This window comes from Hypanus sabinus, chromosome 29 (assembly GCF_030144855.1).
Source record: "Hypanus sabinus isolate sHypSab1 chromosome 29, sHypSab1.hap1, whole genome shotgun sequence".
Lineage (NCBI taxonomy): Eukaryota > Metazoa > Chordata > Chondrichthyes > Myliobatiformes > Dasyatidae > Hypanus > Hypanus sabinus.
Window position 1 is genome coordinate 14,452,223 of NC_082734.1, and position 21,525 is coordinate 14,473,747.

At 41.3% G+C, this 21,525-nt stretch overlaps 1 protein-coding gene across 2 annotated transcripts in view; it reads left to right on the forward strand.

Annotated features, from left to right (window-relative positions):
• Window positions 1-18,053, forward strand: part of l3mbtl2 (L3MBTL histone methyl-lysine binding protein 2) — an 85,977-nt gene extending 67,924 nt beyond the window's left edge. Inside the window, exons 15-17 of one of the 2 annotated variants that reach the window (XM_059953735.1) lie at window positions 2,746-2,814; window positions 8,176-8,268; window positions 12,201-18,053. In XM_059953735.1, coding sequence (XP_059809718.1) covers window positions 2,746-2,814; window positions 8,176-8,268; window positions 12,201-12,307 — 269 coding nt within the window. In that variant the 3' untranslated portion in view covers window positions 12,308-18,053. Of the gene's footprint in view, window positions 1-2,745; window positions 2,815-8,175; window positions 8,321-12,200 lie in introns of both variants that reach the window. The other variant, XM_059953736.1, reaches the window with a different exon arrangement.
• Window positions 18,054-21,525: the final 3,472 nt, after the last annotated feature.

Consider the following 21,525-nt stretch of genomic DNA (forward strand, 5'->3'; position numbering starts at 1 on the left):
CAGGAGATGATTTGCACCTGAACTGGAGGACTAATATCCTAGTGGGAAGGTTTGCTAGTGCTACACAGTAAGGTTTAAACTAGAGTTGCAGCAGAATGGAAACCAGAGTGCTAGAAAAGTTAGTGGAGAGGTTGTGGAGACCTCAGACAAAGTCAGGGATCAAAAGGTTGAGCATGGTGCGATTAGTGTCCTGAGCTGTGTATATTTCTAATGAAGGGGCTCAACCCAAAATGTTACAGTTAATTCCTTACCTTAGATGAGGCCTGACCTGCTGAGTTCCTCCAGCAGTTTGTATGTGTTGCTAAGGTTTAGGAAGCAGGTTGGATAAGCTTTTGAGAGTTATAAGATAACCAAATAGCTTAAGAATGGTGTTAGAGCTAGAAGGGGACATGAGAAGGCTTTGGCAAGTAGAGTTAAAAGAGGAAACATACCTGCTATTGGAAGAGATAGGGGATGTCATTAATGAATACTTTGCCTCAGTGTTCACCAGTGAGAGGGACCTTGTTGAATGTGAGGTCAGCAGAGAACAGGTTAATGTGCTGGAACATGTCAAAATTAAGATTAATCGATCAAGGCTGTGTTGAAACTTCTGAAAAACAGTAGGATAGGTTCTTGTCTGGGGCAGGATGGGATATACCCCAGGTTACCGCGAGAAGCAAGGAAAGATATTGCTACGTCTTTGATTATCTGCCTGTCCTCATTGGCCACAGGAGTAAAAATTAGAAGCTTTGAGGATGGCAAATGTTATTCCTTTGTTCAAGTACAGTAATAAAAGTAATCCTGGGAATTATATCAGTGCTGGGCAAACTGGGCATTTGGAGATGCATAGTCTGATTAGGGGTGGTCAGCCTGGCTTTGTGACAGGCATGGCTTCGGTTTGCTCACAGAAGCCAGAGGATGGTAGTAGAAGGAATGTATTCTGATTGGAGGTTTGCAACTAGTTGTGTTTGGCAGGGATATACTCTGGGACACTTTGCGATTTTTATCAATGACCTAGACATGGAAGTAGAATGGTGGATTTGTAAGTTTGCAGATGACACCAAAAGTTGGTGGTGGTATGGATGGTGTGGAAGGTTGTTGTAGGTTACAATGCAGCATTGGCAGTTTGCAGAGCTGGGCTGAGAAGCAGCAGATAGAGTTCAGTCCAGAAAAGTGTGAAGTGATACACTTTTTGGAAGGTCAAACTTGAAGACAGTACAGGTTAATTGCAGGTTCTGAGCAGTGTGGAAGAACAGAGAGATCTTGGGGTCCATGTCCGTAGATCCCTAAAGGTTGCCAAGTAAGTTGTTAGGGTAGTTATGAAGACATTGGTATGTTGGCCTTTGTTAGTCAGGGGTACAAGAATGGTGAGGTAATGTTGTAGCAGTATAAAACTCCGGTAAGACCACACTCCAGAAACCTATATCATGAATGTTGTTACAGTGCAAGTCCTCAAATTTATTATGTTTAAGTAAAATAGTGTTAAAGAAAAATAATGCAGTAGTGTTCATGAATTCATGGATCTTTCGTGTTGATGGGAAGGTGCTATTCTTGAAACATTGAGTGTGCGCCTTCAGGCTCCTGTCCTCTCCCTCCTGATGATAGTAATAAGAGGGGATGTCCTGGAACATCTTGGAATATTATGTGCCATTCTGGTTGCCTCATAAGATGAATGTGGAAGATTTAGAAAGATTGCAGAGGAGGTTTACTAGAATGCTGTCTGGACTTGAGAGTGTGTATAAGGATAGGTTGAGCAAGCTAGGAATTTTTTCTTTGGAGTGAAGAAGGATGAGGTGCATAAGATGATAAAAGGCGGAGTAGATAGCCAGTGCCTTTCTTCCAGGGTGGCAATGGCTAATGCAAGAGAACATACTTTAAGGCGATTGGAGGAAAGTATTCAGGGGACGTCAGAGGTCGCTGTTTTTTAACACAAGTGGTAAGTTCATGGAATGCACTGCTGGGAGTAGTGGTAGAGGTAGATACATTCGGGACATTAACGAGGCTCTTAGATGGGCACAGAGATGAAAGAAAAATGGAGGGCTATGTTGGAGAAAAAGGTTAGATTGATCTTGGAGTAGGTTAAAAGATCCGCACAACATTATGGACTGAAGTTCCTGTACTGTGCTGTACTGTTCTATGATAAATCAGATAATGCAGAAACCTGCAGGCAGGGTACACTCCATCCACTGCCGTCCGCTGCCTTCTGTGAGCAAGCCATTTCCAAATCCACACAGCCAAAGCCATGCTGACTAGTCCATATCAGACTTATCATCTCTGAATACTCTGAAATAAAAGCACAAAATGTTGGGGTTTCACATCAGTACAGGCATCGTTCATAGGGAAACGAAGTTAGGCCTCTGATCAAGAGTTAACAGCCTAAATTGTTAACTCTCTTTCTCTGTTCGCAGTTGCTGCCTAATCTGACTATCACCAACATTTTCTTTTAGTGTAAGCAAAGATGTCCGTTAACTGTGAATCTATTCAAGGTAGATAATTTAGAACAGTTTTTTTAGCCAGAGGGTGCTAAATCTATGGAATTCATTGCCACAGAGGGAAAATAAATCAGTCATGATTGAAATGATTGAATGGTGGAGCAGAGTTGATGGGCTGAATGGCCTGATTCTGTTAATGTTACTTTGTAACTGGTTGCCGTCAGCCAACCAAAAAATTGGGGATATCAACCTGTGCCCCAGGTAGATATGTCGTGTAACTCCAGCTTTTTCTTTGACCTGTATTTAAGATTTCTTTCTCTCGCTTTGTACATAGCTCCTGAACAACCGGTGACTAAGTGGAAAGAAACCAACAAGGCAAAGAAGAAGACTTACAAGAGAAGAAGTAAGTCCTGACACTGAACCTCTTCCAAAATGAGAGCAAAGTTCTGAGCTTGTTTGAATCAAGAGTTTCCCAGAAATATGAATCTCTATTCCCAACCAATGGTGATGTAATGGCTTCTATTTCCTGTATCTTATATCATTTACAAATACTAAATTGTTCACATGATGAACCATTAAGCATCCAACTCTCGGTGCTAGGAACTTTCACAAACTCCCACAGTCCCTGATGATGCTGCGATTTCAGTCTCTGAGGCCGACGTGAGAGCATCCTTCAGGAGGGTGCGTCTGACCCTTTCCCAGGTACTTAGGACCTGTGCTGATCAACTGACTGGAGTGTTCACCGATAAATTTAATCTCTCACTTTGGCAGTCTTAGGCACCCACTCGCATCAAGCAAGTTTCAATTATAACTGGTGCCCAAGAAGTGGAAATCTTCCTCAATGTCTGTCGTCTATTAGCACTTAGATCCACAGTGATGAAGTGCTCTGGCAGGTTGGTGATCAAACATATTGACCTCTGTCTCAGAAGCGACTCCAATTTGCCTACTATCACAACAGGCCAACAGCGGATGCCATTTCATTGACTCTTCACTCAAAAATGGAACATCTGGACAGTGAAGATGCATATATCAGGATGCTCTGCATTGACAACAGCTTGGTATTCAATACTGTCAACCCCCTCAACACTAATCAATAAGCTTCAAGACCTTCGTACCTCCTTGTGCAATAAGATCCTCAATTTCCTCACTTGCAGACCCCAGTCAGTTTAGATTGACATTATCTCCTCCACAATCTCCATCAGCACAGGTGTGCCACTAGGCTGTGTGCTTAACCCCCTGTTCCACTTATTTTATACTTGTGACTGTGAGGCTAAGCACAGATCCAATGCTATATTTAAGTTTGCTGACACTACCACTGCCGTTGGCCGAATCCAAGGTGATGATGAATCAGCATGTGGGGGGAGATTGAAAATCTGGCTGAGTGGTGCCACAACCACAACTTCTCATTCGACGTCACCGAGACCAAGGAGCTGACTACTGACTTCAGAAGGAGGAAACCAGAGGTCCATGAGCCAGAGCTCACTGGGAGACCTGACATGGAGAGGGTCAGCAACTTTAAATTCCTCAGTGTTGATCATTTCAGCTGATGTTATGGGTCCAGCACTTAAGTGCCATTATGAAGAAGGTTCAGCAGCACTTCTACTTTTTTTTTAAAGAAGTTTGCAAAGATTCAGCGTGTCATCTGAAACTTAGACAAACTTCTGTAGATATGCTGTGGAGAATATATTGACTGATTGCGTCAAGGCCTGTCATGGAAACACCAATGTCCTTGAATGAAAAAGCATATGAAAAGTGGATGCAGCCCAGTCCATTATGAGTGAAGCCCTTCCCACCACTGAGCACATCTACAGGGAGCATGAAAGTAGCATCCATCATCGAGGACCCCCACCTTCCAGGGTCACATTTGGTGACGTATATGGACTTTGATATTAAATTTACTTTGAATTTAGATTGCTTAGGTTTGTTTCATTTACATCTAATCAAATCCCCTATTAAAATGGTTACCCCCTTTATTTACTGTTTTGAGCAACATCCTTTAGCGTTTTCATTCCTGTTATTCATTTCCCACCTTTAATTACTTCCTGAGCTGTCCAAATACTGACTCTTTAACAAATATGGGAGAATAATACTCTTAATTATTGGCTTGTGTATTTTCAAATAATACTTGTAATTGGAATGTGTAATGCAAGATCTTTTACAATAGTCTGGGTTCTTTAATTAGCTGCTAACTGATGTCATTTGCTGTTGATTTTTGTGGTGTAGTGTTCTCGGTTGCTTTTCCTTTCTCAACATCGAGTGCTGTCGGATTGGTTTCCTGTGTCTAGGAAGGGTGAGGTCATCAAGCTAGCTGAGCAGCCAATCAGGTTAAAGATTTCTCTCAGTCATTTAAATCAAGAAGTTCAAAAAGCAGAGCCTCAACGACTTTTACTGAGCCAGAAATAATGTTTGTGATTAGGGTAGGAAATAAGTTTAAAAAAAAATAAAAGCCATTAAAGTTTCAAAATGCATTTGAAAGTATTGAAATTTACAAATTTTTTGTGGAGACAATGTTGGCGTAGTGTGTTATTATAAACTCACCTACACCTTGTACAAAAAGGTAAAATATTTTCCGAGCATTTTATGAGAATAGCTTGTAATTATCCATAAAAGAAAAAGTAACTTAAGTTCATTATCAATAGGATGATATCCTAACATTGCACCTTTGACCCTCTTGAGCTTATTTCATTTACTGCTTTTTTTTTTGGTACCCCTGACCATGGATTAAGTTTCATTCCTACTGTTGTTTCGGAAGACTATACTGGAGAACTGCAAAATGGTACATCTTGTAGAGGGGTAAATCATAAACACAAGAGATTCTGCAGAAGCTGGAAATCATGAGCAGCATGCACAAAATGCTGGAGGAACTTGAGTGATACGGGCAGCATCCGGGTTGGGGAGTAAGCAATTGACCTTTCGGGCTGAGACTCTTCATCAGGACTCATCAAGCAAGCAGTCAAATTGTTGACTCTTTACTCCCCTCTGCAGATACTCCCTTGCTTGCTGAAGATGTACTTAGTAGTGGGGAATTCCATTTCAGTTGTCAACCATACTACAGCCAAATGAAACAGTGTTCTCCCAGAGCCAAGGTGTAAAACACAGTACCAACAGTCTTACACAGCACACGGCACATATAGCATATACAAGACAGCAGTGAATATCCAGGTAGACAAAAGTAATATAGTTGAAGTCCCTGAGTGTCATGTCTTGTAAATTGGTGGAGCAATGGTGTTGTCGGCAACAAGCCCTCGGCAGTCTGCAGATGAACAAATGCATGCGCACAATCCAGTTTGTTTTCCACCGAATGAACTCTGGAAGGGCTGACACGAAGAAATCTGCAGATGGTGGAAATTCAAACAACAACACAGACAAAATGCTGGTAGAACACAGCAGGCCAGGCAGCATCGATAGGGAGAAGCGCTGTCGGTGTTTGGGGCCGAGACCCTTCGTCAGGAGGCTGGATGCCTCCAGTGTCTTTCTTCCCTGGGTGGCTGCAGCAGGCAAGCCCGCATTCCCGTGAAGCATCTGCCTGAGTCTAGATCTCTCTGTAGCCTCCTGCGGTCTTGTGCATTGGAGGTTTCATACCAGCTGTGATGCAACCGTGCATCTCTTCACTGTACATCTATAGAAATTCTGTGAGAGCCTTTGTTGACATAACCAAGTCACCTCAAACTCCTAATAAAGTAGAGCTGTTGGCATGCAGACTTCATCAATATGTTGGGCCCAGTATAGATCCTGAGATTTTTCGGTCCAGGATCATGAAGCTGTACACTCTTCCCCTTTCTGAAGTCTACAGTCAGTTCCGTGATCATTGATGTGAGATTGTTGTGACAACACTTGACCAGGCAATCTATCTCGTTCCTGCAAGCCTCCTCACTGACAACAGAGATTCTACCGTCAACAGTGGTGTCATCGGTGAACTTCTAAGTGGTGTTTGAGCAATGATTAGCCACACCATCATGACTAGAGAAGGTAGAGCAGTAGGCTGTGCACACATCCTTGAGGTGTGTCTGTGGTGTGATGGCCAGTGAGGAAGAGATGTCATTGATCTGCACTGTGTTGGCCAGAAAGAATGACAATCTTCAAATCAGTGAATTGAAATGAATCAAGGACAGTAGAAGCGGTCTTTGTTCTTGCCGTGTGCTTGGGGGATGGAGGCTGCCATTTTGTGAAGATGGCAGCCCCTATTCTTCATTTTGTGAGCTTGACATGCTGGGCTTGATTAGTGTTTTAAAGAAGACACAAAGACTCTTCAGGTAATCTGGACTGGAGGTCATTTCCAAATAAGGAGTTATTTGTGAGGTGTTCTTTGGTTGGCTATGACATGCAGGATTGTGAATGCCTGAGGCGATTCAAGCTCATTGCTGACTGAGAACAAAGAGCCATGAGTCAGCAACTGTCCCTTGATGGGAAGAGGACAATAGATGGATGCTGCTTGAACCAGAGCCAATGACCAGGTGTTGAAGGCCAGACACATGACCTGCGGCCAATGACACGGAAATGCGACATTTGAATTGATAAGAAATGGATATAAAAGTGGATGCTTTGTGGGCGCTGGTAGCGGTAACTTTGAAGAATAACCATTGCAAATACAAGCGAGAAGAATCCTGCGTGAAGCACGTGGCGAGTGAATCGGGACCACGAGGAACGAAGAATGCCTGGCGAGGGTAAATTCCTCCACCTTTGCTACTCTTTGACTATCCAGGAGAGTCAGGGATACTTAGCAGGTGTGCGCACAAGGTATTTAGTGTATGAATTCACATACTTGTTAGTTTGAACAATCAAGGTAATTGTCAGTAAATACAGATCTCTCTGTGCCTCACTCAGAATCGTTGGAAGAGGTAGAAGCGGTATCTCTTTCTCTTTTCCAACACCTGACTGTCGTCTTCCTATAAGAATGTAAAGGATCCAGTATGTAGAGGCTAAAGTGCCTTTGTCCACCTCAGTTATTGCTGGACATGTTTTTTTTTTGTGACTCAGATATTCTCAGCCTGCCAGGCAACATCTGTGCAAGGAGAAATAAATGTTTCACATCAAAGAGTGGGAAGGAGATTTAGAAGTAAGTTAAGTTGCAGAGAGATTGGGAGAGGGATGACAGGACAAAGAGGAAATCTCGACTAGAATGCAGCCAGAATTGCTGTGATGATGAGCAGTTGAAAGATTAGTGACGGAAGTCAGAATGAGAGTGCGCCAACTAAAGAATGGAAATGTGGGTCAGAGATTTCAGAAGCATCACTGCAGTCAGACAGTCTTAATAATGAACTATTCACGTTGTGACCTCACAGATAGATGAGCTTCATCAAAACATGAACAATTTTGATGAATTCAAAGAAAACAAAATGCTTGAAATTGTTGAATTTCAATATCGATTGATTAGAAGAATGATTGTACCAATTCCATGTATGTATCTTGATGTAATCTTTTCTGTGTATAGAGACAGAGATAGCATGTTACTGGGACAGAAGTGATGTCCAGTTTCAAAGTGGTTCACACATACTTTTCGACAGAAAAGCTGCTTTTCAGTAAAATGGCAATGTATTTACTAATGGGATTGCAAAGATGAGATCCTTGAACTCCAGATGGAGCGGAGAATTTGAGAAATTGCCGTCTGGTGAATGTGAAGTGTGGGGTTTACACTGGAAAGGTGGGTTAACTGGATTGTATAAAGTAAAACCCCTTTGCCATGGTGTAAGATGCACTTATAAAATGGTGGGGGGTGGTGTTGGGAAGTGGATATACCTGTAACTAGTTTATTTAATCTTTTCAGGGAGGAAGGTGCTGCTGATGAACCGTAGAATGAAGGGCAAAGCAGGAGCATTATCCAAAATAAAAGCAAAGGAAGAGCCAGCTGACGATAAAAGTAAGAAAAATCAAGTCTTCTGATAGTTAAAACAACTGGAAGCACCAAGCAGGTTAGTCAGCATCCAAAAGGGAAAATACTACAGGTAGCTTTTTCATTGTGGCCACGTTAAATGGCTCAAATGTCAAATGGTACTTGTTTGAGAAGACTTTCTGTAATACTGGGACAAATCCCTGTTAAAGGTCATTTTATATAATTATTTGGAGGATATGAGGAGCAGAAGTAGGCACATATCTCTCAAGCAAGCTCCCTCATTTAGTAAGATTAATTGATTTGATGGTAACTACAATTCCATATTCCTGTCTGCAAGGGTACTTTTCACCACTTCTCAAGAATCTATCTGCATCTACCTTAAAATCTTGAAGCATGTGCTTCCATTGCTCTTTGTGGAAGGGAATTCCAAAGACTCGCTTGTTTCATCCTCCTGGTGACCTCTTATTTTTCAGCAGTGGCTCTCAGTTACAAGCCAATCATTCTCTCTGCACTTATCTTGTGTAAGCCCTTCAGGATCCTGTATGTTTCAATCAAACCTCCCTCTCACTCTTCCAGCTGCAGAGGATACAAGCCTAGGCTATCTAATCTTAAAAAATGAACCATTCATTGCAGGTCTAGTAAGCCTTCTCTGAACAGTTTGCCATGCATGACTATGTGGCCTTAAACACACAGATGCTGTACACAGTGGACCACATGAGATCTCATCAGTACCCTACCCGCCATCACTGAAATACAGTCTCCCTGGTTCTGGACAGTAGGGTCATCGCATAGATCAGAAAGAAACAGAAAAGTGATTTTAAAGTCTTAAAGACATCATTCCTGCTATTTACTAATATTAACAGAAAAGCTAGATGCATTCTAGAATTGTATTTCACTCTCACCCCACATTATTAGTGAAGGGCCAAACGTTTAACAGGGTTTTTTTTTGGTGAATTGTTCATATGATGATATTGTCAATATCACAAGTAACGGATTTTGTTCACTTTAGTTTGTTGTGTGGAATCACAAGCATAAAGAAAGGCTCAGAGCATTATTTTTGTCTCACTTTCAAGGACTCTTCATCTCATGTTCTCAATATTTGTTGCTTATTTATTATTTATTTTTGTATTTGCATGGTTCACCATCTTTTGCACACTAGTTGAATTCTCAAGTTGGTGTGATCCTTCACTGATTCTGTTATAGTTATTCTATTATGGATTTATTGAGTATGCCCGCAAGAAAATTACTGTCAGGGTTGTATATGTACTTTGATAATTTACTTTGAATTTTGATAGAAAAGAACTTTATAAGTGGATGCAAGGATAATGCAGGTTAGACAGCAGCAGATTATTTGCAATGAAGATCAAAAATGTGGGCGGCACTGATTAAAAGCTACAACATCCAGAGAGAACAGTTCTTCATGCAGAGTCTCAGATACAGGATCCACGAGTGAGATAAAAAATTCTCTTTAGTGAAGAAGATTATATGAATAAAGATAAAGGATTTGGGGATATGTGGACATGTAAGAAAATGACGCACAGGAGCAGGCTATTCAGCCTCGAGGCTCTACTATTGTTCATATAAAACACAACATCCTGTCGGATTACCCAATTGTCTTAACTCTTGTTATCATTCACCACTGGCACACAATGCCTGCTGTATATACCATATGCAAAGTACATTGCAGTTTCTTGCCAAGCTGTCCTGATAACAGTTCCAACCTCCACCACCCCCCCCCAACCCATTTCTACCATCAAGAAGGACAGACAGGGCACTTGACGCATGACACTAGAACCACCACCTACTTAAACTCCTAGATGCACAGCATCTTGACCTGCAAATATATCTGTTCCTTCGTCACCACTGAGTGTAAATCCTGGAACTCCTCCACACCATAGGAGCACCTGAAAGGCTGCCTAGGTTCAAGGCAGCAACTCATTGCCCACATCTCAACACCACTTAAAAGTATGCAATAAGTTAATCTGTTGACTATAATTAGATCTGAAAAATAAAAAGCTAGGTTCAGTTAATCATAATTTTTAAATTGTGCACTGAAGCAAAACTGAATGGCTTTTTGTTTTGGCAGAGGAAGAGTCTCATATTTCTATTTCCTCTTGTGTGAGCTTGTGCTTCCTGGTATCATTCTGAGTGGTTTGGGTTTAATATTAAGAGGGAGAGAGAGAGAGTGTGTGTGTGTGTGTCTGTCTGTCTGTCTCTCTCTCTCTCAGAAAAATAGATACTTTATTGACCCCAAAGGAAAGTACAGTAGCATTACAAGTTCACAGATATACAGCATTAGATAAGTAAGAAGAATAAATATAAATAAGTTATCTTAAACAGTCTAACAGGAGGGGGTCATCACTTCCCCAGCTTTAGGGTGACTCATTATGGAGCCTAATGGCTGAGGGTAAGAATGATCTCATAGTGCTGTTTAGAGCAGTGCAATTGTTTTAGTCTATGACTGAAAGTGCTCCTCTGTTCAGCCAAGGTGGCATGCAGAGGGTGAGATACTTGCCTCATGCATCTCCTTTGAACTTGACCCCTCTCCTAAATTCACACCCTCTGGCGATAGACATTTTGACCCTGAATAAACCCTGTCTACTCCATCCTCTCAATCTTACAAGTTCTATCAGGTCTTCTGTCAACTTCCATTTGCTGCAGAGAAAACAACCCAGGTTTGTCTAACCTCTTTTTCTCTAACACGGGTAGCATCCCGGTAAGCCTCTCCTGCACCATCTCCAAAGCATAACACAAATGGAGTAAGTTGCTCTCTGTTCCATGTAGTACAGAGAAAGGGAATTACTACACAATCGTAGTATCTTCAAAAGGCAAAATCCACCCCAGCTGCTGTACAGGAGTATCACTGGGCAGCAAGTCTAAGTGGAGATCTTAGGGCTGAGAATAAATGCTTGGTCAGGGACTTTTTTTTAAAAAGCATCTCAAGAGAGCTGAAGAACATCAGGGACAGAACTTTGGTGGTTGGGGTTTGTTGGTTAGATGTCCACTGCCAATCACAAAGTGAGAGAAACAAATTTTTCCAAGGTGCCATTTTTGGAGGTGTGTGGAACTCTGAGGCTTGAAGCACTGAAAGTGGTTATGTTTTTCCCGAAGCTGCCTGCATATCTGTTCCTCAATATTGGGGCAACATGGTAGTGTAGTGGTTAGCAAAATGCTTTATAGTACCAGCGACCTGGGTTCAATCCCCGCCGCTCCCTGTAAAGAATGCGTACGTTCTCCGTGTGACCTTCGGGTGCTCCAGTTTCCTCCCACAGTCCAAAGATGTCCAGGTTGATGGGTTATTTGGTCACTGTAAATTGTCCTGTGATTGGGCTCAAATTAACTTGGGGGACAGCACAGCTCGAAGGGCTGGAAGGGCCTATTCTACACTGAATCTCAATTTAAAATAAAAATAAATAAACATGTAACTAAGTGAAGCCAGGAGAGTGCAGAGCTGGAAGCTTCGGCAACAAACAAGATGCCAGCAGAACACTGCGGGACAGACAGCATCTGTGGAGGGAAATGAACAGTTGGCATTTCAGCTCGAGATCCTTCATCTGGGTCTCGACCTGAAGCATCAACTGTCCATTTCCTCTCCATTGTTGCTGCCTGACCTGCTGAGATCCTCCACTGAAGCCACAGAGGGATTGAATACAAGAATCAAACCTTTTTTAAATAAAATGATGTCAACCTTTGCAAGGAAATCAGTCTGACGAGCAGCACTTCCAATGACATAACTTGCTAGTCATTTAGCAGCTGTTCCAAATCCTAGTGTCACAGCAGCACTTTGCTGTGCTGGTGAGTCCTGAGCAGCTCTCTTGTGAAGCTTGTCTCCACACTGGGAACAATCAGCTTGTGTAGGTGAGCCATGATGCCCCTGCTGCTGGTGGTTAACACTTTTCAACAGGCCAGTAGGCTGAACAACTGCAGCTCAATTGAAAAAATGTTCTGTTCTCTCCTAGTCATCGCAGTGCAAGTGAAAGAAGAAACCATTGAGTTTCCAGCATCGGTGGATCCCAGCATCATGCTGCTCCCCCCTGAAAACCTCAAGCAGGAGCCAGATGACTGACCCACTCTTGACACGGCGCTAGCGTGAATTGGCCACCTCTGCACCTGTAAGTTTCTTCATTTAGTGACTGCTGTTGGAGAACGAAGGCCCCAGCCTTGGAAACTGAGTTCGGTGAAGCAGGCTGGTTTAAACTGGCTAGGACTGGATCCTCCTCCAAGTATGTGCTGGGGCTCTTGTGATACTAATTCTGTGCTGTCAAAAAGGCTTATGATTTATTAATAAGAGTTCTGCAGTAATAGGCTAGAAATATCATAGCTGAAGTAATTATATGAAAGTATTTCAGAAGCTGGTCTGAGAGTGCTTTACAAAAATAACATCAGAATATTATAAAATTTATTTTCAATTGATATTACCACCCATCGTGTTACATTTAAGCACTTCTCCTAATGCCAAGGCCCCTTTGCCCTCTATCACACCCAAGTGGTCATCCTTTGTATGCATGTGTAGAGAGCAGATAGTTGTGAATCATTCAACTACTGACGTAACTATATCAATCACTGTTTCTGCATTGCACTGTTGATGTGATGTGTCTCTCATGGTCAGCAGTAGGAACCAGCTTTTAATTCCCTTGTGGAGTCCTTTATTCAGAACCAGTTGAAAACCACCTCCGGTGGTTCCTATATTTGTCCTTGCTAATTTCAGGTCTTTAGTCAAGACAGACAATGAAACTGGGGGCTCTGTGGTCTGTGTAGTACAGTACTGTGAATGTGAGATCTGGCCACCTTCCCTCCCATTAAAGTTCTCTGCCCTTTCTTTTTGGTTGGCCATGTGGATGCCATCACTTACCAGAAGCTTGACTGCTTGGTGGCTTGTGATGTGAATTACAGCCAGCAACGGGCCTTGCAGTGGTCCTGCGACCTGATCTGGAGTTGGGTGGCGGTGGGATGCAGCGGCTCCGGCCTTTTTCTGTGGGATGATTCCAGGCAGGGACATTTGGCTAACTGGATCTCTTCTTTGCCTGTCTGGTGGAGACCAGACATCAGCCTGTGATCGGTGTGTCCCACATGCCTCTGTTTCTTATTGCATAAACTTGCTGATCTATGAATGGGAGAGAAGGGCTAGAAGTTTTTTTTTTCAATCCTTGGGTGAGTTTTAACCAGAGCAGGAAAAGTCAGTGAGCAAGTAGAGAACTTGAACAAGAATATCAAGGCGTTGTGCATGAAATGAACCTGGCGTTACCCAGAACAACCTTTCAAAGAGCCACTCAGTGTGAATGTCTCCAAGGATCTAAGTACATAGCTGGGGCTGATGCTTGATTGCAATGCTGAGTGGTTCTAGTCAATCAGATGAGGCATACTACTGAAGTTCTATCAGCCATCCGTTGCACGTGAAAGATCAAATGGACCTACTTCAGTGTAGAGTACGAGAATTCTCTCTGGTCAAATTTAATCCCTTGATCAAATTTATGTAGCCTTTCTTTACACCGCTGTTTCTGGGAACAAATTGGCACTTGCATTGCCTACGTTGACACCACTGTACAAGAAGGTAATTTTCATCAGTTGTAAAGCTCTCCCTTGTAGGGTTCTCAGGGGTGTGCAATGGAAATGCAGTTTTTTATGCAGGGTGAAGGAAGAAAATTTGTGTGTATTGAGGGGGAGCTCAGTCTTTGAAGTGTGTGGGTTCCATATCATTCCAAAATTTGGCTTAGAATTGAAGATATGTCATTCATTTGGTGATGTACTCAGTGTTTTTAGCTGGTTTACTGTATTCCAAAGCTGTGTGACTCATTAATTCTTTCATTCAGTGTAAAGCTGGCACCCAAGCCTGATGTGAAATTACTGATCTTCAAGCATCTTAAATTGGGTTAAGTGCCATTTTTATAAAGAGAACCGTGACACGAGCCGAACACCGTATTATGGGAACAAACCATCATCTTAGTAATCTGACGACTTGAAATGCTCTTTCCAAGCATCCGTAGAATCTCACATCAGTTTTCTGCACTGACCTGTCCAGTTTTCACCCTAAATTTCAGTCTTCTCCCCATTATATGTATATACAATTGTCTTTGAATGTTCCAGTGGAACTTGATTTCCACCATCTCTTCAAGAGTTGTATGTCTGATGAGAATAATTTTTTGCAAAATAATTTCTCTAGTTCTTCCATTTATTTTAACAATACCTATTATCAGCCTGCGAGTTGAATGAACCAGCATATACTGTATGACTGAGCAAATGGTCTATAATACAGCCAACAAAGTCATTTTATTCAAAAAGCAAATGAAAAATTAATTACAAATGCTGGAAGTCTAGGATTTAAAAACAGGAAGTGCTGGAAACTCAGCACCTGTGGAAAGTGAACTGGTTAGTATTTCAGATCCAGGACTTTTAAAGCAGGGGAAGCAAGCCTCAGTTTCAAGACCCTTTGTTTTAACCTGAGATTTTACTCTGCTCCTCTTTCCACTTTTTTGCAGACTGATCTGCTGAAGGCTTCTAACATCTTCTGTGTTTTTTTTCCCGAAAGGCAGCCTCTTTAAATAGGAGTAATGCCAAACCTCTCCCTACTACTGGCAGATTCATTTACCCAGGAAAACAGTGAGTGAAGGATAGTTGCATATAAATAACATGCATAAAGCAACTTAAGTACTTGGAGCAAATCTGACTAGAGTTTTAAAGACCTAGAGCACTGGAAAAGGCTGTTCAGCCCACTGCTAATCATCGATCACCCATTTACCCTCATTCACGTAGCAGGGTGATCAACTGAATATCTCAGCTCTACCTGCTGTAGAACCTCTCAGATGTTCAGCATTCCCAGCAATTTGTTTTCATTTCAGTGTTTCAAAGTTACTTTATTTCAGGTAACGAGCCTGCTTCTCCCAACCACAAATCGTTTAGGCCAATAACTTTTTTTTTAACTTGTTCTGTTGTTGAGCCCACTCCTTTCATCTTGTGCTAATCATCCCCTCTCAATAACCGTCCTATCGCAAGCTTTTGCTTTTGTTCTAAGCTTGTTCTAAGCCCCCCCCCCCCACCCTCCTGTTTCTCTAACATTTCCCAGCTCTAGTGTAAAGTCATCAATCCAAGTAGCAATCACTGCTTCTCTCTTCCTTGGTGCTGACTTTTTAGCGACCTCGGTGCAACGCCTTCACTTTGGGCACGGCACCCAGTGAGGTTCTGCTGCGTTGGTCCTCCTTGCATTTGTAATTGAATCATGCAGCAGTTGGCTGATGCAGAGATGCAGCTGCTAAAGCTGCCATCTCACAATTCCAGTGACTCAGTACACAGAAACCGTAAAGCACCCATTCACACTAATCTTACACTTTCTGCTCTCCCCACGTTCCCATCAGTTCCCTTCCAGATTTCACCTGTGGCAATTTACAGCAACCAATTAAACAATCTCCCTGCATGTCATTCAGATGTTGGGGGGAGGTGGAACCCATGCAGTCTCGTGGAGAACATTCAAACTCCACACAGACAGCATGCAGGTTCAGGAGTGAATTCGGGTTGTTGAACTATGAGGTAATGGCTCTTCTGGCTGAGCCTTTTCTATTAAAATAATTCACTATGGCAAAAAAGGTATCTGTGAACACAGGGTTCTGAACTGTTTTGCCAAGTGAAATCTTTATTTATATTCATCATGCCATGAGTATTTATTGCTGTCCAGGGATGAAATTTCAAGTGTTGTGTAATTTTTGTTTCAGAAGGTACACTTTTGAGGAGTGCTCCACTCCAAAGACCTTGACAAAATATTTTTTATTTCAACTTGGGTAAGGAGTTGGTGTGCTGATGATGTATTGATGCAAGTTTTATGTCAGTATACCATTTTCATTCCTCCAACAACCATATCGTTAGGTAAAGCAAAGTGCTGGAAATTCTCAGCAGTTCAGACAGCATCTGTGGGAAAGAAGTTCTTTCTCTTGTCACAATTGCTGAATATTTCTGGCACTTTGATTTATTCTCACCTTTCTCAGATCTGCGCTGTTTTTGTTTTCAGCTCATCTTAATGTCCTGGCAAGGGACTTTATGCATGATTGGAGTTTCTCACACGGAAGCCAAACAAACTGTACCACAGCCTCAAAGCAACTTGGATGGTTTACGTGAGGATTGAGGGATGCTTGGAAATATTTTTGGTCTATAGAGTCAGAGATTATCTTGAAACACGATGAATTAAAAGGTCGAGAGTAGAAGCAATTGGATGTGCAATGTAATGAAATAGACCAGAATTAAATCCTTGCCTCCAGAAAATAGACCAGACATTTTTTTTTTGGTGGGGGGGGGGGATTCATCAGTGTTTAATATGTAGATAAACTAGTACAATCAGTGTTGATCATTGGAGCTAGAATGCTGTGTTGATTGCTTGGCTCTCTCACACCCTTTAAGTGAATACCAGTGGTGGTGCATTATGTGCTTTTAATCGTGATTCTTAACATTTTACCAAGTCTTTTTCTGCTAGATTCCCCTGAAATCATGTTCAATTTGTTGCCTGGAATTGTCTTGTATGTATCATGTTAGCTAAAGTTCTGAAATGTATTCTTTAAATGTGTGTAATAAGATGAAGCTTTTTCTGTGAAAGCTTGCACACTTTTTATAAATGAAGTAATGTAAACAGATGCAGATGAACACAAGTTTTCTGCACATTGTGCCTAATAACTTAAGGGACCCCTTGGTAATCCTGCACCTCACAATGAATAATTTTCAGATTTTGTCGTATTGGTAGTAATTCATTTAACAACCACACAAGATTAACAAGATTCAGCAATCTTCTTTCTTTTCTTTTTCAATCTTTTTATTGAATTTCATATATAAAGAAAACATAACATAATAGTGAATAGGTTATAAGTGCAATAGACTTGAGATTACATTAATAATAAGATAACAATATCCTATTAAATATCAACATAAAAATAGTATATTAATCAATCAAGTCTATAATATTTATATATGAAAAAAATAAAAATAATCATCAAAAGAAGAAAAATTTTTTTAAAAATACAAGAAAAAATATATATTGGAAAAAAAGCAATCTGTGTGAATGGACGAATTGGTAGCTATTGCCTTTTTATCTCCCCCATCTCCATCTTGCTCCATACTTTACCAATGCGCTTCTGGTGTGACTGTGTGGATTTCTTGTGAAGTTACAATTGAAAGTGGGCCACTGGAAAGTCATAGAATAAAAGTGGTTCCCTTCTTTGAAATGCCCCCTCCATCAGAGATGCTGCCCCCAGGTTGCTGGATACAATTTCATGAGGTGTATTTTACCACTCTGTTCACAGTATGCTTCAGAAATCAGGTTGCAATTATTGTTCAGTAGTTTATTTGGTTATTTAATTATCTGATGTGATGTACTAGACAAATTCAACTGTATTAGCAATCTCATTGCTGAGTCAAAATCGAGTGGTCAGGGCACATTCCATGAATCTGATCTTGTAAACCTACCTTGTGCTCCAGTGGAGTGGAAATGTGAGGCTGTGCCCTTGGAGGTCCTATTTTTCAGATGAGTCAATGAATAAAGGTGCTATCTGCACCCATGGTTGCGTGTAAGGATTTGGAAGAACTGGTATCTGTTCCAAAACACATCGCAACTTTGTTGGAAAATCACTGGAGAAATATCTACAGTTTTATATACTTCAAACACAGGTATACAAACTACTATTTTATACTTGTAATTTTGTCAGGGCGTGTTGCTGTTCTCTCAAAGTCAATAGATTTTCTATCTGTACTACAATATGTCAATTTTACTGATCTGTAAAGATATAAATCACTGTAATGAATTTTATTCAAGACAATAAACCCACATAGTTTTAAAGCAATCATTTGTGTTTTATTTTACTCTGAAGATGTGACTGATCCCCTTTTCTGTAATCAGAGGATTTAGGGATTGTAATTTGGTTCAGCAATGGAAGTGAGCAGTAGAATCTGTAGCTTTCTGAGGGTTTAGTTATTTGAAGTAGAGTGCAGCATGGTTTAAAGATCAGTGTTCGGGTCTGCTATGGCAACATCGCTAAAACTCTCCAGGTAGGGGTGGCAGTGTGGTTAGTATTTAGTGGTTATTTTTTCAAGTCCTACTTCGGGACATAACCTGTGTTACTCCTCAGTCCATTGCAGGAATGCCACACATTTGGAAATAGTTATTTTGGATGAACTGTTACATCGAGACTACCATCTGACCTCTCAGAGAGCAGTAGCAAAGGAAGGAAGGGATGTTCTCTCATTATTTTGTTCCACCAGCAATGTTGCTTTGCATGTTGACTTGGCCATTTCTAAGGTTTTGAACTTGGCTATTGCTTGCCCTACAAGTTGGCTAGCTCATTTCTGATTGCATTACAGATGATTCCACTTCATTAGCTGAAATGTGCTTTGAAGCAGTCTGAGCTTATCCAGGACAATCTACAAAACAAAATCTTTATAGGGGAGAGTAGATATTGACCAATATTAACCCTACTATTGGGTATCCATAAAGACCAACAGGGGATTGTGATGAGCCCACATCTGTCATGGCTGTGATGTGGCCAGTGGTCAAAGACTTTGTTGTCATTGTCTGAGTTGAAGCAAGTAACCAGAGCAGAATGACAGCCAGCTCAAAAGCCACAAGTTAACTCAAAGAGAGAGGCAACTTACTAAAAATAAAAGCTATCTTTGACAGTTTAATAAACGTACTGTGACAAACTGTAAGAGTTTCTATATTTAGCCAGAGGAAGGTAAATAGTTACAGATGAATCTGAAATGCTTTATTCCTCCTCCTGTTCTTTAAGGGAAAAGTAAAGAATCGGAGCAACTCCACTGGCCTTTATGGTCCTTTTCTGTGTGTGGATTGCTGTAAAGCGATGCTACATTTTTTCAGAAATCATCAAAATCCTGCATCCTTTCTTCTCTTTTTACAATGACACAGCCTCTTTTGTGACATCATGAAGGACTAAGCAAGTTCCTTCTGTCCATTGTGCTGTTGCCAGCTCATTGGGAGGCCTTTTTCTGGTTAGTCTCGGTCCCCTACACTTCCTCAATGCTTAATAATTTTTCCTAAAATGTTTATTGAATTCCCTCTTGGAATTTGTCTTTGAATCCAATCCACTTCTGTTGCCCTTTAGGGCAGCACATTCCAGATCATGGGCTTGTTTCTCCTCTACTACAGATACGGACTTAGTCTGGGCTCCTGCTGTCTGAATAGTCACCTAAGCTAAGTGACTATTCTTTCCGAAGGTGAGTGAGTTATTGGGGGGGGTTGCTGTGACCTAAACCCAAGCACATCTCTGTTCTTACTGAGCCTGCCTGTGTTATGCTCTGCATGTTTGGATCACTGGATATTGGAGTAGCAGAGAGAAACCCAATCTCTATAGGCCAAGTGCCCAGTAGCAGTTCCTGTTGTTAATTTAACAACGATTGAATTTGCATGCAATGGCTCAGTTCTCACTGGGCACTGAATTTAATCAGAAGCATTCTCCCCCTGCTGATTAGGAATCCTGTAGACTGTTTCAATCCATGGTAGGATCCTCTGAATAACACATGTACAGGCAGAAGATTTGTGATGTATGTGCCTTCTTATCCTTTAGAACTAGTTCTTTGACCAATCCCTTGGTCACCATCCCTTTTTACCCAAGTGTTTGGCTCGCAGGAGCACAAGCAGAGAGGAGCTGGAATAGGCTGTTGGCCAACGACTCAATATGATTGTGACTGATCTGCCCAGATTCCCTCCTCTGTGCCAGGTCCCCATAGCGAATTCTAGAGATTTGCTACCTACAGTGAGAAGTCCTGCCTAACTGACCCCTTGAAATTGTGTCCCCTGGCTCGAGATCCACCTGCAAGTGTAAGTGTCTCAACATATAATGCTTGTATGTTCAAGCTCCAGATTTTTAATGTTTCAATAGCCCTGAGCCATGAAATTTCAACTGTAAACGTCGCTAAGCCTTTGTAAATCTAAACATTTGCCTCTTAGAGTCAATAATTTATTTAGGAAGTTGTCTGTAAAGGCTTGAGGGACATTTTGTTAACTGTCCTAACACTGCTGGGAAACGAATTAAAGATTATTTGTTTGACTTGAAGTATTAATTCTGTTTTGACTTTCCATAGATGCTACCTGACCTGCAGAGTGTTTCTAACATTTTCCTTGTAATTGGGAATAATTCCTTCAACTATGTTCAAGGCCCTGAAAAGAAAGAATCCTGTGGAATTATTGAAAGGAAGATCTCTGGTGAGTTTGGCAAGCCTTTCTTCTTCAGTAGCGCTATCAAAACTGTCATTCACTCCATTGCTTTTAACAGAAACTCTTGGGATATAATTTGGTTACCATATTTTCCTACCAACCTTAATAGCTCTTTAAAAGGTGTTCCTTGATTTTGTGCATTGTAGGATGTTAATGAACAATTAGATAACTGTTGATATTTTCCCTCATGTTGTGGTTTTTGGGCTTGTCCCCCTCCAGAGAACTGAGCCTGAGCTGGACAATCTCAGGTCAGGGTAAGCTGAAGGTAGGTATGTACTCTCCATTCCTTGAGACCATCTGAGTTAACCACTTAACGCTAATTCTGCACAGTATTAAAGATGTGGCCTCACGAACACCGTGTACAACGGTAACAAAATCTCTTTTTCACAATAAAAGCCAAAGTGCTGTTTGCTCGTTTAAATACTTGTTGTCCCTTCCTATGAACATTTTGCCATTTATGGACCAAAACACATAGACCCTATTGAACCACTCATTTACAGCCTCTCTCCTCATGCTTTAGTGCTTGACTTCACACTTCCCCGTGTTAAACTCAGATTTGTCAGGTCCCCCCCCCCCCAAAAAAAAGCACTCGTTCTATTCCCAAATCATTATGGTTTCAAAGTTCAAAGTAAATTTATTATCAAAGTATGTATATGTCACCATATGCTACCCTGAGATTCATTTTCTTGTGGGCATTCACAGTAAATCAATTAAAAACTGCACACAAAGACTGACAACCAACTTGCAAAGAAAAACAAATTGCAAATACAAAAAAAACCTAATAATATTAACTAAATAGTAAATAAATAACACTGAGAATATGAGTTGTAGAGTCCTTCAAAATGAGTCCATAGGTTGTGGAATCACTATTGAGGTAAATGAAGTTATCCCCTCTGGTTCAGAAGCCTGGTGGTTGAAGGGTAGTGTTACATACACGTGACACGTGACTGTGGTGTACTTGTCACGTGACAGGTATTGAAGCTATACTGGACTTGAGGTAATGGTCTTGTGATGGTGGAGTGACATCATTTTCCCGCCAGTAGAGGTCTTGATTTTTTTTACAGGGTTTAAAAGGAGGACCCCTC